General features: G+C 44.5%; 4 protein-coding genes across 4 annotated transcripts; 1 reads left to right on the top strand and 3 right to left on the bottom strand.

Annotated features, from left to right (window-relative positions):
• Positions 1-782: 782 nt before the first annotated feature.
• On the bottom strand, positions 783-1,980 carry PCYB_062910 (hypothetical protein; the record flags this gene model as incomplete). The annotated part of the gene is made up of 6 exons (XM_004221458.1): positions 783-899; positions 1,097-1,144; positions 1,258-1,307; positions 1,426-1,489; positions 1,666-1,753; positions 1,868-1,980. The coding sequence occupies 6 exons, from the start codon at positions 1,978-1,980 to the stop codon at positions 783-785; spliced, it is 480 nt and encodes a 159-aa protein (XP_004221506.1).
• Positions 1,981-3,951: 1,971 nt separating this feature from the next.
• On the bottom strand, positions 3,952-4,482 carry PCYB_062900 (ADP-ribosylation factor-like protein; the record flags this gene model as incomplete). The annotated part of the gene is made up of 1 exon (XM_004221457.1): positions 3,952-4,482. A coding segment is annotated over one exon (531 nt), but the record flags the coding sequence as incomplete, so codon positions are not given.
• Positions 4,483-5,534: 1,052 nt separating this feature from the next.
• Positions 5,535-6,784, top strand: PCYB_062890 (hypothetical protein; the record flags this gene model as incomplete). Its single annotated transcript, XM_004221456.1, has 2 exons — positions 5,535-6,428; positions 6,749-6,784. The coding sequence occupies 2 exons, from the start codon at positions 5,535-5,537 to the stop codon at positions 6,782-6,784; spliced, it is 930 nt and encodes a 309-aa protein (XP_004221504.1).
• Positions 6,785-7,479: 695 nt separating this feature from the next.
• On the bottom strand, positions 7,480-13,341 carry PCYB_062880 (hypothetical protein; the record flags this gene model as incomplete). Its single annotated transcript, XM_004221455.1, has 8 exons — positions 7,480-7,617; positions 7,822-7,969; positions 8,226-8,282; positions 8,472-8,574; positions 8,773-8,825; positions 9,031-9,117; positions 9,393-13,074; positions 13,302-13,341. 8 exons carry the CDS (start codon positions 13,339-13,341, stop codon positions 7,480-7,482), a joined length of 4,308 nt encoding a protein of 1,435 aa, XP_004221503.1.
• Positions 13,342-14,539: the final 1,198 nt, after the last annotated feature.

Genomic DNA, 14,539 nt, shown 5'->3' with positions numbered 1-14,539 from the left:
TTCCGGTCCTTTGCCCTTACCCCCGTTTTTTTTTTTTTTTTCTTTCTTAACCCTCACAGCTACAAAACAACTGTAAAAGCGTTGCGCGCCCGCAGGACTAAACTGACACGCCTCAGCCGTGCCGCGTCGTCTAGAAAGTGGGAACCAAGCGAACATACACGCTTTGGCTAACAAAGAGAAAAAGTAACAACAGACATGGTGCAAAAAAAGGAAAAAGAAAATTCCCCGCTCTATTCCTCGTGAAAGTATATATCGATGTATTCCAGCGCCTGCAAGGTGGGAGAGAAACAGTTCATCATTTCGCCATTTCGCCATTTCGCAGGGGAGCTACAAAACGCGTGTGCACACATGCGTACAGAGCTACGCAAAGTAGAGGCGCACATGAACGAGCACTCCTTGTCTACCTGGGCGGCATCCTTGTCATCCCTCATGCTCCACAAAACAGTTTTGAATTCTTGCGAAAAGGGACTACAGTGGCTTTGAAGTGGACATGAAAAAAAAAAAAAAATTTCGACGAAAAAACAGCTTGTACCTCCCATTCCTCCCACTCTGCGCACTTAAACATGCGAAAAAAAACGATGCAATTGACTCACCATTCAGGAATTTGATTATACAAACAGGACAATTTTAAAATGTCCAACCAGGTGTTGCACGCCTGGACATCCACCAAGTCATGATTTGTTTTCCTGAGAATAAATTTCGAACAAAAGTTATATTGGCACATAATCGATGATGAATTGTATACGAGGTTGTTTTGCGTTTCCATTTGTAACAGTCGCATCTTACTTGATAATTTCATTAACGTCAAGGTACATGTGTGTCCAGGCAAACAGACTCAAAGTCTTTGAGGACAATTTTATCGACGTCCTATTTTTTATTAACTCGTTTATTAGTCGTATCTATGGAAGGGTGCAGTGGGTGATTAAGGGCGGCATAGTATGGCTAGTTAACTGCAGCACATATGTCTAGTTAACTGCGGCACAATGTGGATGGTTAAAAATATGCCCATGGGTGTAAACCAACATGGGATCCTTAGCAAGAGCACAAGTTCGCTCAATGTGTATTTCACATGTGTGCCATTCGCTCAAGCCATTACAATTATCTTTTCCACGTTCCCTTCGTATAACTTCAGTAATTTTTCACACTGCATTGTAAAAAAAAAGGAAAAAAAAAAAAAAAAAATACAGTTAACTATGCATAGTAAAGGAACCACAACATGACCCCCTGTTTCTACTTCTATGCCTTTTTTTTTCGTACCTCTGGTTTCACCTCTTTTTTCACGGTGTGATAAAGGTATAAGTTATTCTCTGCGAAAAAGTGGGTATGGGGAGGGCACAAGTAGGTATATTTATAAGCCTATGTGTTCTTCGTTCGACACAGATGCAACATGATGTGCAAATGTTACACCTCCTGTGTGGAACCAACCTAACATCAAATTGTGAATTTCGTTCGTCAAATAGATAGACATGTCATACGAGTCGTCGTATATCTGCGAGTAAGGGGGGGGGAGGGGGTTACCCAGGTGCATATTTATGTGAGCATACGTTTTCGCCGAGGTGCCATCTGCCGCTACGACTGCCTCTATCAATGCCGCTATCACTGCCGCTACGATTGCCACTATCACTGCCGCTATCACTGCGGCCAGTTTTTCCATTTCGCACTAACTATCATGGCCTCCTGAAGAGAGTTCTTTTCCAACATCAGCATGGCCTTTATGGTCACGGTGTAGAAGGAACTTTCCAGCTTTATTTGGCTACAAGGGAAGGAAAGAAAAATAAATCGAGTGCGCAGAGCATTGTAGAGTGATCTCCAATCGAACAGAATTCCAGTCGAAGTCACCACTCGGTACTTCCCTGTAGATCATTACTTGTTCTGTCGTATGAAGGAAAATATTTCTCGCACATCGTAAAATTTTTTTTTTTTAAAAATTCTTCCATGCATAACAAAATGTACTTGTTCGACGGGGGGCACAGGAGCCATCCGTTGAAATATTTAAGCAACTTTGAAGAAAGGGGGGGAGGGGGTTGGTAGGGAAGTAATGAGAAGGAGTGCACTTATTTTTTCAGGTGTGTACTCATTTTTGTGAAGCTAGGGAGGGCACCAACGGGGTGCACACACATAGGGGCAAAGCATAACATAAAGGCGTGCAGACGCTTGGACCCTGTTTTATCTCCCCTTGTTCGACTTTATCCATTTTTCTCCCTTTCCATTTCTACACGGGTGCAACGGTTTGGTTACCTCTTTGGCCTCGTTCAGCTGCTTCGTCCTCAGGATGAAAATAAAAAATAAATTCACATCTTGCTGCGTGTTTAAGTTCCTCCCAAAATTGTAGTACAGGTTGAGCAGGTGCAGGGACAGCTTGTAATCTTCTTCCGTTTTGGACCTGAAGGGATGTTAAGCAGTTGAGGCTTTGTTCCCAATTTCATTTATCGTAGTAGTAGTTGTAGTAGTTGTTGTGGTAGTAGTTATAGTAGTTGTTGTGGTAGTAGTTATAGTAGTTGTTGTGGTAGTAGTTGTAGTAGTTGTTGTGGTAGTTGTTGCTGTTCTTTATTTCATTTGTTGTTTTTTTTGTTGTTGGGGGGGAGCTTTCCTTGGAGCCACGTCCTTCCGTTCTCAGCGGATGGTGTCCTTCCACATCTAGCCGCTAATTTTTTTTATCTCCCCCCATATGGAGCATCAAATTGCGCGTACAGTTTCAGGACGTCGAACAAGTCGCTCATCCGCAGTTTGTGCATCTGGTTCTTCTTCGCGTAGTTTTCTAGTGTGTCAATTTTGGACTTGATTAGCGCTGTGTTGAAGCTGCGGGGGAGAAGCGACGTGCACGCATGTGTGCATATACATGTGTAACGATTTACACACAAGTGCACACAGAGTGAACCATGGGGCCTCGCAATTGGCACTTCTCAGAACTGCGCAGTTCTTCCGATAATCTCATTCATTACCATCTCGTTTGTAACGAATAAAAAGTAGGCCTTAAGTTGACTCCCTTCATTTTATCATTCCCCTTCGCTACAGTGAAGTAAAAGAGGAGAAATATGTGACGAGGAAGTTGGGGAAACAACAACTGTCCCCTTTCAAGGGGGAAGAAAATCACAACTTTGAAAAGAAGAAAACATATCTACACAAAAGTATACCTTACATGTTTGCAAAAACGAAACTGTTGGTCAAAGAAAGCCATGACATCCTTGCGACGCACACAATGCTGCTATGCTATGCTATGCTTTTTTTTTCTTTTCTTTTTTTTTTCTGGAGGACTGAATGGCGGAGCGGTTTAAATGCTGAACGTGAGCAATTTGTTAATTAAATATATTTTTTAATCGCACTTAAAGTTTGCTAAGTTACGAAATGAGCATGTCATTTTAAAAAAGCTGTGTGGAGGGGCGCGAATACAAATGAACCGTTGTGAGGGAAACACGCCACGGGGGGATTCAAACGGGGAGGGGGTCAACAACGACAACGAAAAAAAGAAAAAGGGGGGGGCTACGTGGCACGTGCAGATGCGCGTGAAGATGCGCTTGAAGATGCACGTGGGGATTCACGTGAGGATGCACGTGAGGGTGCACGTTAGAGGGACGACAAAACAGCGGCGCGACAAGGGAAGGAAAAACAAAAACGATGAGCGGCATGCAGATAAACACTTACGTATGCATACAATGTGCAGCGACACATACGGGCATGGACGACGGGATACACAACAGGGAACGTTGCTTAGGCCCATAGGTTTACGTTTAAATGGGGAACTTGAAAAAAAAGAAAAAAAGAAAAGAAAAAAAAAATGATTGAAAAGTTCGGCGAAGTGAAACTGTAAAGCTAGGGGGAAAGAAAAGGGACACAAAAGGGTGTCAGTCCCACAAATCACCTGAACCACGTGAACCACGTGAACCACTTGAACCACTTGAACCACCTGAACCACATGAATCGCTCGAATCGCTCGAACCACTCGAATCACTTGATGTTACTGACGAGCCAGTCCAGAGCCTCCGTAATCCCGACGTTCTTCGTAGCACTCGTGCTGAAAATAGCCCACTGCCGATCCCGTATCGCCGTTAAGTTTAAGTCCTTCGATATCTGAGTTATAGAGAGACAATTTTTAACATCCTGCTTGTTTGCAAAGATCACCAGGAGTACTCCTTCCAAGTCTGGTTCCTTAAGAATCATGTTAATTTCCCATTTGGTGCTCACCAAGCGTTCTCCATCCGAGCTGTCAATCACGTAAATAATGGCATTCGTATTTTTATAGTAACATCTCCAGTAGGGTCTAATAGAAGACTGACCCCCCAAATCCCATACCTGTAATTTTAAGTTCTTGTAATTTACACTCTCTACATTAAATCCAATTGTCGGAATAGTCTGAACAATTTCTCCCAACTGCAGTCTGTTCAGAATGGTCGTTTTTCCCGCATTATCGAGGCCTAATATGAGTATCCTGATTTCTCTATTTGAAAATAGGCGGGAGAATATGGAAGAGAAGAGTACGCCCATTTTGGCTTCTTCCTTTTAGTGTGCGTTTGTGTGTGTGTTGCGCGTGCCTCTGAGGAAGGTCTTCACAATAGGGGCGGCAACACAAGTGCTTATAGGTGTCTATGCATATATATGCGTACGTTGGTTAGTCACTTATTAGGGGGGTGCAGCGATTTGCATTTTTATGTGTCTTTTTTTTATGCGTTTTTTTGTTTTATGTGTTTTTTTTTTTTTTCTCAAAAAATGAAACTCATTAGCTCATTTTGTGCACAAGGGGCAATTTGTTCCTTGATTAGGGCCGCATCCAAGGGGGTGCCAGCGTTTTGCTTGCTACTTATCCGGTGACTCGAATGTTGGTCTGTCTGCCTCGCGTGCGACGTCTTCGTTGTGTGAACCTCCCCAGTTGGTGCCTCCCTGCTTCGTGTCTTTCCCCCCACCCTTGCCGAGGCCTCCAATATTATCCTTTCACAATTTCGCAGAGTTTATATTTTTTACACCCTAAGCAGAGTACCATAAGGCGTGACGCGTCGTACGTGTTTCGAACTTATCTCACACGATATTATATCACGTTTTGTTCTTCTTTTTCCTTTCCTTTGGTTTTTTTTTTTTTCTTTGCGTTTAAACGAGCATACATGTTAGCATTAATCGCGAAATGTTTGCCAACTTTTGTTATATTTTTTTATTTTTTATTTATTTATTTTTTTTTTCATTTTGCTTCCCAATTTTGAGGAGTTAATTTGTTTGTTCGTTTGCTTGCTTGCTTGCTTGCCTGCCTGCTTGTTTGCTTTTTTTTTTTTTTCCTCCCCTTTTTTGCACGTGTTAAGTTTGTACAATGTAAACAGTTTCGCTACTCACATGGCAAAAGAAATCGTTTAGGAAAGGGGACTATAAAACAGGAGGGAAAAGGAGAAAAAGGAAAAAGAGGAATAAGAGGAAAAAAAGGAAAAAAGGAAAAAATCTAACTCAATTAAACGTTTCTCTTTGGCCCGTTTTGTCAACCCAGCTCAGTAAGTTCGTGCCCCCCCACACCCCCTCCTGTGTCTGTGTGTATGCGTGTATTACGAAAGAGTAACATGAGTGTACTCCTCACCTACGAAAAAATAATTCTCTTCCCGAAGCAAAATTTAAGCGCAGCAAATCAGTTCTATACATATTTCTACGTACCTTTTGCAAACAAGGTTACTTTTTTTACTCGTCTCTTTTGGGTCAACAGAAAAATGGGCTCCTTCGAAGAGGCAGCTCACTATGAGAGGAAGTACACCCAATATCATGTCATAGGAAATGCCATAAATTTATTTTTTTTAAAAAAGTATTCGCAAAATTGGAGTCCATCTACTCACCGTTGGAAGTTTGCTGAGTGTCTCCGGCAGAATAATCAGTCTTACCTGACCTTTGACCAGGGAGGAAGCAGAGATTCAAATAATGACACAACACAGGTGGGACAAAACACGTCTGAGAAAGAGACTAATGTCAACACTTCAAACGGTGAGTCACAGTTAGACGAAGACCACTCGCAGGTTACACCATATGACGAAACAGAGAAAATACCAACAGATGCAGGGTCCCACTTGTTTGAGAGGGACCCTGTCGCCATCCATTACTGGAATAATATGAAGAAGAAAAAAACGAACACCCCCCACTACAACATAGACCCATCGGCCAAAACGAAAAAGATTCAAATCTACTATAACTGCGAAATGACCGATATGGAAAGAAAAATTTGTAAAATTAAAAATTTTTTGCGAAATGGAAATCCCGTAGACATTCTTTTAATTTGTAACAGTGATAGCGATGGCAAGGTCACCCAGAAGGGAGGGAAGGGGACAAAAAAAATGAATAAAAAAAATGGGGAGAGTACTTCCGAAGGTGGACCCACTCCAGTATGCAAAGTTAAAAATAACTTTACCAACTCTGCTCTGTCGCTGCAGCTAAGTGAAGCCAAGTGTTCCCCACACGTGAACGTCCGAGTGAATTTCCTGATGAGGCACTTGGCCAAAATTGCAAACGTGGAGGAAACGTTTGTGCATGTCAAGAATGGCAGGCGCGTCATTCTGATCAAGCTCTATCCGAGGTGATTCGCTTCGTGATTCGCTTCTTGATCCGATTGGTGATCCGATTGGTGACCCGATTGGTGATCCGTTTCTTGATCCGCTTCTTGATCCTATTGGAGACCTCACGGTGAACCGCATTCCGAGTCCCATAGAAAGTTGTCAGCAGACACTTGCATAACTGTAGACACGTCCCCCTGGCAGTGTCTTCTAAAATGTACCCCCTTCCCTCGTATAAGACCAGTTTGGAATTGCTTCGCGCGAAGGTGTGCTGAGAACAGGGGGGGAGAGGCCTACTGCCTTTTTATACAACGGAGCAGATAAAGGAGTGGAAGGCAAATGAGTGGAAGACGAACGAGCGGAAGACGTGGGCGGCAAACCCAATTGGGCAGTAACAACTTGGCCACCTCGCCGGCAAGGGTGATGAGGGGGGGAAGTTCGCCACGCAGAAAAATAAAAACAGCGAATGAACGACGTAAGGAAGTAAAAATGCATTCACAAATGGGACGCATCGCGGTGGATGCCCCTTTTTATGTATGCGCGAGGGGGAGTAACAAAAGACGCGCCTTGCATAAACGCGCACATATATGCGATCGCTCGGCTATACACACGTTGGCTAAATGCCATCCTAGGAGCTTGCTCCCTATGGGCTCTCCCAAAGAAAGGCGGTACATTAATCCCTTCCAGAACTCGCAACCATGCGCAGTGGAGTAATTGTCAAAGACTGCTACAAACCACGTGAAAGAAGAACCGGTTCAAAGCCGATAAGGGTGTAAATTTCTCCCCTTCTGCTAGCCTAAGCACATCCTGCCAAGCTGCAAAAGGGGGGGCTGCTCACGTAAGGGCAGTTCTACCATCAGAGCTAGGCCGTCATCCTAGTTTAGTGAGCCTAGTCAGCCAAGTCGGCCTAGTCAACCCAGTCAGCCTAGTTAACCGAGTGAGCCTAGTCAACCCAGTCAAACGAACCAGCTTAATCATTCAAGTCGTGAATGTCAAAAGTTTTATCCAGCACATGATCGCTGTCCTTTTTTTTGGGCGTGGAAGAATTCTCTCTATCAACTGTCGTCGTTTCCTGTTGTGCCTGCATTTCTTTTTGTTTGCCCCAAATCTGCAAAGGAGGTAAAATGGAAAGAGTGCATTTTTCTTTTTAAGCAATCACTCGTGGATCAGAAATACATAAAATGAGAACGGAGTTGGACCACTCGTGGATCAGAAATACATAAAATGAGAACCGAGTTGGGCCACTCGTACCATGCTGCTGCCGCTGCTGCCGCTGCTGCTGCTGCGCATTTTTTGTTTTTTTTTTATTTACATTTATCGCATTCAGAAAGTGTCCCTTTTTCTTAAGCTGCGAAATTACGCACTTATCCCATGTCGTTCTGACAACTTTAATTTTGTCAACGGATAAATTTACAAATGGTTTGAGGAAGTACAGCAGGAAGAGGTTCGCTGGGCATTCGCTGAAGGAGGGGGGAGAGGAGCGAAGCAAAGTAGAGAAAAGAAGGAACATAGGGAGAGTAGTCACAGTCCGTCCTGCTTCATGCGCGAGTTACAATGGCTAGGCATACAAACGGAGATAAGCCCCTCACGGAGATAAGCCCCTCACGGAGATGCACCCCTCAAGGAGATACACCCCTCAAGGAGATACACCCCCCACGGAGATGCACCCCTCACAGAGATACACCCCTCACGGAGATGCTCCCCTTACGACCCTACTTGATAACCCCGTCGCACATTTTTATAAAAATCTGTCGGTCACAGAAATGGCAACTCCTGCGAGGAAGAAAAAAGGCAGAGTGGAGGAGTCCTCCTAAATTGGAGCACTTGGCGAAAAAGCTCCGCAAAAAAAAGACACACACTTGGAAGTGGCCTAATTTGTTGGTGCAGCTCGATTGAAAATAAAATAAAAACACAACGTCCAAGTGGAGTAAAATGCCGCTTTGGCAGTTCTGTTATTCCTACCTTGAAAACATTACTAAAATTGTTTTGACGAGAGTAATTTCTTCCCCCCCTGTGAAGTACCGACTCCTGAGTTTGTATTTCTCTCCATTGGTCAGTATCCTGTCTGTAATTTGGGACGGGTGGGTAACACAACATGAGTGCAGTGGGGGTACGCAATGTCACGTAAATGGGTGTGCAAAAAGGGGACACAAGCAAAGCAGCGCAAAGTAACGAAACGCAAAGCGGCGCAAAGTGACGAATCGCAACGTGACGAAACGCAAAGCAACTTCGCACAGCCGAGTTGCCCCTCCCCCAGGTGCACCTTTCTTATACTCTTCTATGGGTAATATTTCACCCCCCCCCTTGAAAAAGGTACTGCGAAGGAAAAGGCCAAAGAGGGAAAATAATTCATAACTGTTTCGTGTCTGTGATGAGTTCAATCACTGCGGTGGTGAAATGAGCGGCGGGGTCACACTGCAGGGAAATCCTGGCACCCTTTTTAAGCGGCTCCTTTTAAGGGTCTCCTTTTTAAGCCGCTCCTTTTAAGCCGCTCCTTTTAAGGGGCCCTTTTTGCTCGTACTATATCTGGGGGCACCCCTTTTCGAGGAATAGGTAGAAGTAGCTAGCCGTGTAGGTGCGAATGATGGCGACGTCGTCCTTGCACAGTCTGCGGTGGGTGGAAAGGGCGTGATACGATGTGTGGAGTCAGCAAATTCGGTGATCCGAGGAGCTACATGCGGTTCTTCGCTAGCATCCCCTCGATAGCATCCCCTCGATAGCATCCCCTCGATAGCATCCCCTCGATAGCATCCCCTCGATAGCATCCCCTCGATAGCATCCCCTCGATAGCATCCCCTCGATAGCATCCCCACGATAGCATCCCCTCGACAGCATCCCCACGACAGCACCGCTTCACTTGCGCTGCGCCCGTGGCACACCCACCTGAGGAATAGAGGGAAGAGGAACCTGCGGACGACCTGCGCATCCTCCGCGCAGGACAGCATCCGGCAGACCACCTTAGACACCCTCTTGCGCAGGGAATAATCCAGAGTCTTGACATCCAGCACATAAGACAAGTAGGACATGAGCACCTTCTGTACGAAGCTCGGGAAAAGTAAAACCATTTTATCGTACCTCTTCAGGATGGCCTTCTTAACCAGCACGTTTGAATCCCTCAAAAAGTAACAAACAAAAAAGTGGAAAAAAAAAAGGGAAGAATCCTCACTGTAATATTTTCTAAACCTTTGAATGTATTTCTCATATATAGCTTCATATTTGTGTAGAAATTTTTTGTAAAAAAAAAAATTTTCATTTTCTTCATTTCTAAAAAAATCGCTTTCGTGTAGGTTGGCATTAATTTCGCTTTGCACTCGTTTGATTATGTTGGTTCTCTCCTGCAGATCTTCTTCCGACCCTTTGTCCATTTGTGTCCCCATATCTTCCCCCACTTGGCTAGCGCCCTGATCATGGATCTCCCCCTGCGAATATCCACCGTCTGAATAATTATCCCCCCCTTGTTGCTTCTCCGTAGGTCCATTTGATGTGGGAGGCGTACTATCACTCAGTGCACGTCCCGACGAACTACTCTTGTCCAGGTGATTTATCCTCTCATCACTTGTCACCGATTTCATGTTCTGTATGCGTTTCATATTGCAGTAGGTGGCGTAGTCTACGTTGAATGTCTGTGTGATTTGAGGAAAATCTTGTTTAGTAGAGTGATTCTTACCACCTCGCTGTCTTTCGCAGTCCGTTTTGAGGAGGTGGGGATAGGAAAACGTGTCACTCTTCCTCTTCGAAATTTTATCCTCTCCGCTTCTCAAAATTTTATCCGCTCCGTTTCTCAAAATTCTATCCTCTCCGCTTTTCGAAATATTATCCGCTCCGCTTTTCGAAATATTATCCGCCCCGCTTCTCAAAATTTTATCCGCTCCGCTTTTCCTAAATTTGGCCATCATGTCCTCTTCCCCATTTAACTCATCAACAGTCATTTCTAAAAAATTCGAGGGCTCCAGAAAATTTATCAAAATTTCATAAAACAAAGACGCCATGGTTTTCCTAATGATATAGTACGGATAGGTACATACAAAAAAAAAAACGTGAGAGAAAAATCTGAAGAAGTGTTGCTTGAGCACTAGGATGAGAGTGGGGATATGCAGGGCCGTGATGTACACTGCGTTTATGTTGTGAGACACGATGATGTTATATGGGGTGTCAAATAAAAATTTCTTCTTAATGGTCTCTACATTCACCGCTTCGATATTGTAAATGTGGTCTTCTTTTTGGTTTAGGTGTATTTTACGTGGGCGTCGCTCTCTATGGGTATCGATTTTCCCTCCCTTCCGAAGAAACATCGCACCGTATGCCATATCCCCCTTGATTAGATCCACGTCACTGAAGTACCATCCTTTAATTTGATTTATGTCAATCGTTTTATCGTGATTGTATACTCCGTCTATGCAGGTGATGTCATTATCGGTGAGGTTAAACAGTTCATCCCGATGGTTCCACGCATGTGTAGGTTCGCTCTCCTTTTTTTTTTCTTCCCCTTTTACTTTTACTTTTTCTTCTTCTTTTTCTTCCTCTTTTACTTTTACTTCTTTTTCTTCCCCTAATGGGACGCCCTTCTCTTTAGTCCCTTCGCTCGCCCCCCCAGCTTCTCCACCGTGCACTTGAAAAAACTGCCTAACGCTCACCGCAAAATGATTGTTGCTAATTATGAGGTCGTTAATAAAGCCGTTGTTGACAAAAATGGACGTTGATCCGGGGGTGATGAGCGAGGACGTGGATGGGGATGGCAGCAGAGACGGAAGGAGTGATGTCGCATTGGATGACTCCAGCAAGGAGGACGACGAAGGGAAAAGGGATAATCCGTTCTGCACAGCTGCTGTTCCATTTTCGTCTCCATTCACATTTTCCAACGTGTTAGACTGTGCAGCGCCATCAGTATTATTTTCCTTCACATGATTGTCCGACTTTGAATAGAATCCGTTTCCCCCCATTTGCTGGGCCTCCTCCATATTGACTGACTGGCTATGAACGTTTTGTTTCACACTTACGAAGCTCATCGTGAGTGTTGTCGTCTCATCCTCCTGTACTTCTCGCTTCCCTTCATGATTTCTTTCGAATGCATCCGATTCATCCTTTGCTGAGAGGTGTGATGTGTCGCTTCTCCCTCCGTTGTCTTGGCTAGACTGACCATGTGATATTTCTCTTGAGTCGCTACTTGGTCCTTCCTCTTTCGAAGGAGTAACACCAGTTGGCACGTCCACATTTGGGTTGCTCAAAATGTCTGTCTCGGCCACTCGGTGTGGTTCCTCCGTTTTGTGTGCTCCTCCCACGGGGGATGCCGCTTCACCCACTGGGGATGCCGCTTCTCCAACTGGGGATGCCGCTTCACCCACTGGGGATGCCGCTTCACCCACTGGGGATGCCGCTTCACCCCCCCGGGGGACACCCACCAAAGCATAGCTGCTCTGCCGCTTAGCTGTGTCATTCAAATAATTCAACGTAAACAAGTGAGAAGAAAAAACATTATTGAAAAAAAAAATCATTTTATGAATGTAAAAAGGATGAATAAGATCCATATCCTCAAAAAGGGAAATAAAAAACAGCATATTGATCAAGGCGTAATAAAATATATACAAATTTGAATTTTTCAAAAATTCATTAAATAGAGGAACAAAAAAGTGCAGAAAGAGACTCTTTGAATAAAGACATGACACATGCACACAGTTGTACATGCTAATTATTTTTACAATGTCATTTGGATCATTACATAACGATTTGAGCATATATAATATGATTATCAATTCTTCTTCGTTTACAATTTTGCATATATTATGGAGGTAACAGGAGAGGAATAACTTGCTCTCTTGGTCTTTTCCCCTAACGAAGGACTCGATGCATGGGAATAAATGCCTGGATATCATTTCTCTCTCAAATATATGAGAAATTTTAATCAATAGAACAAATCCCAGATTCTTGAATTTTTCGCTGGAGGCCAACGAGAGTATGAAGGGGAAAATTATGCTCTTTCGGTACTTGGCTTTGATGTGCGTGGCTAGGATGAGCAGCGCCTTCATCGCGTTCGCGAGCACCTCTCCGCCGCCGACACCGCCGCCATTCCCGCCAACACTTCCGCCAACACTTCCGACGCCATTCCCGCCGCTTATCCCGCCGCCATTCCCGCCAACACTTCCGCCAACACTTCCGACGCCATTCCCGCCGCTTATCCCGCCGCCAGTCCCGCCGCCAGCGCCGCCTTGCCCATTTCTGATGATCCGCTCGAGGATGGGGAAAAGAAACTTAATGATATCTGCGCACCCGTCGGGCCCATTGTTACTCTGCAGCAAGTACGCACACAGGTCACCTATCTGACAACACAACTCGTATTGTATTTCTTCTTTATCATTGCTTAATTTTACAAGAAGGGGATAAATGACCTTCTTAAAATCCTCATAGCCTATACTATTTAGGGACTTCACCAACTCTTTAACAAAAATTATTTTCCGGCATTTTTTGCTGCTGTTTCCGTACAGTACAGCTCTTTCCAGCGCTGTTAAATTCTCATCCACGGCCTCGTGGATGTTCTCCAAGTTGAAGTTGAACACGGTGGATGTCAGGCCTGTCAGTCGAGCGGGGAAGAGATGCACGGGAAGGGATGAACAGATTGACGGCATAGACGAGGAACAGAAATACGTGTAGGGCTTTCCCAATACACTGAGCACAATCATGCGCCTTTTTGCGTAGACATCACTGCGCAAACACGTGTGCATGTTATTCCCTCTCCATATTTTCTCATCCCGTTTTATTGTCTATCGTCTATCCCTTCTCTCACTCCAAAGCATTTACCTGTCAGCTTAGCGAAGAAGCCATTTTGCCTATTTACCATTTTAGCGTCAGTATTTTGGGTCTTTCTTCAAGGGGGGGCGAAGAGGGGGAGATACTTATCGCGGGCTGTCAAAGGGGGAGATACTTACGGGGGGCTGTCAAAGGGGGAGATACTTACGGGGGGCTGTCAAAGGGGGAGATACTTGCGGGGGGCTGCCAAAGGAGGAGGGGGGAGGCTTCTGAATGGAGGAGCTAACTTGGACTAGCATAAAGTATCATCCTTTTGAGAGTCTTTGTCCAGTAGAATGTGTACATACTCACGTCGTGATGAGAAAAGTCAAACACGAGAAAGGGACGTGCGTCTCTACTCCCAATTTGAGTACTTCTCCTGGTTGAAAAAAATCTGCATGTATGTGTCTACTGGATGGGGCCTGCGAAGGTAGAGGTATTTTTTTCCTTTTGAAATTGCTTCATCATTCTGAAGTATGTATCACAACGGTGAACGTGCGGTTGGATGCTGTGTGTGTGTGTGTGAGGGGATTTCTTCGTGCCTATACACTTAAACGGGCATGTACTGATATTATGCTGCTCCACCACAACGGCGAAAGGGAATTCCTAAACTGTATGGACCTCCCCGAATCGCCACTCAACCAACTGTGGGGTGGAATGGATGTGCTTCTCCTCTTCATAAACAAATGGCTCTTATTTTTATTTTTAATTTTATTTTGCAACTCGGGTTAGTTAATTTGTGTGTGTTAAAGCGAGAGATGCATCGTCGAGGTAACCTCTCATGTTTGAACCAGGTTTAGGACTGTTAGGGTTGACGGGGGGCAAAAAAAAAAAAAAAAAACTAAAATGTATACTAGCTTGTACGCACATATTCATACGCATGGAAGGGGTAGAGCCTATTATGCAAAGGGCGAAGGGCGAAGGGCGAAGCGGCAGTTATGCGCCTGCAGGGAGAGGGGATCTTCTATCCTTCGTTCAGCAGCGCGTGTGTGTTTGCTTTCTCACGTGCATATATATCTACGCTTTGGCCGATTGCTCTGCTCAGGGGAATTCTTTTTGTGAGACTACTGCACGCACTTCCTGTTTACCCTTGGATCGTTTCTTTATTTTTCGAACGAACCTTGCGCGGTCACACAGATAAGTCACACAGATATGTCACACAGATTAGTCACACATTCTGCAATGTCGTAATGTCACAATTGGGGATTTTTTTTTTTTTTTTTTTTTTTCTTTTATTTGGGGTTTTGGGG

Source organism: Plasmodium cynomolgi, chromosome 6, assembly GCF_000321355.1.
Source record: "Plasmodium cynomolgi strain B DNA, chromosome 6, whole genome shotgun sequence".
NCBI lineage: Eukaryota > Apicomplexa > Aconoidasida > Haemosporida > Plasmodiidae > Plasmodium > Plasmodium cynomolgi.
The sequence above is the reverse complement of the archived record's forward strand: the minus strand, read 5'-3'. Positions and strand labels throughout refer to the sequence as shown.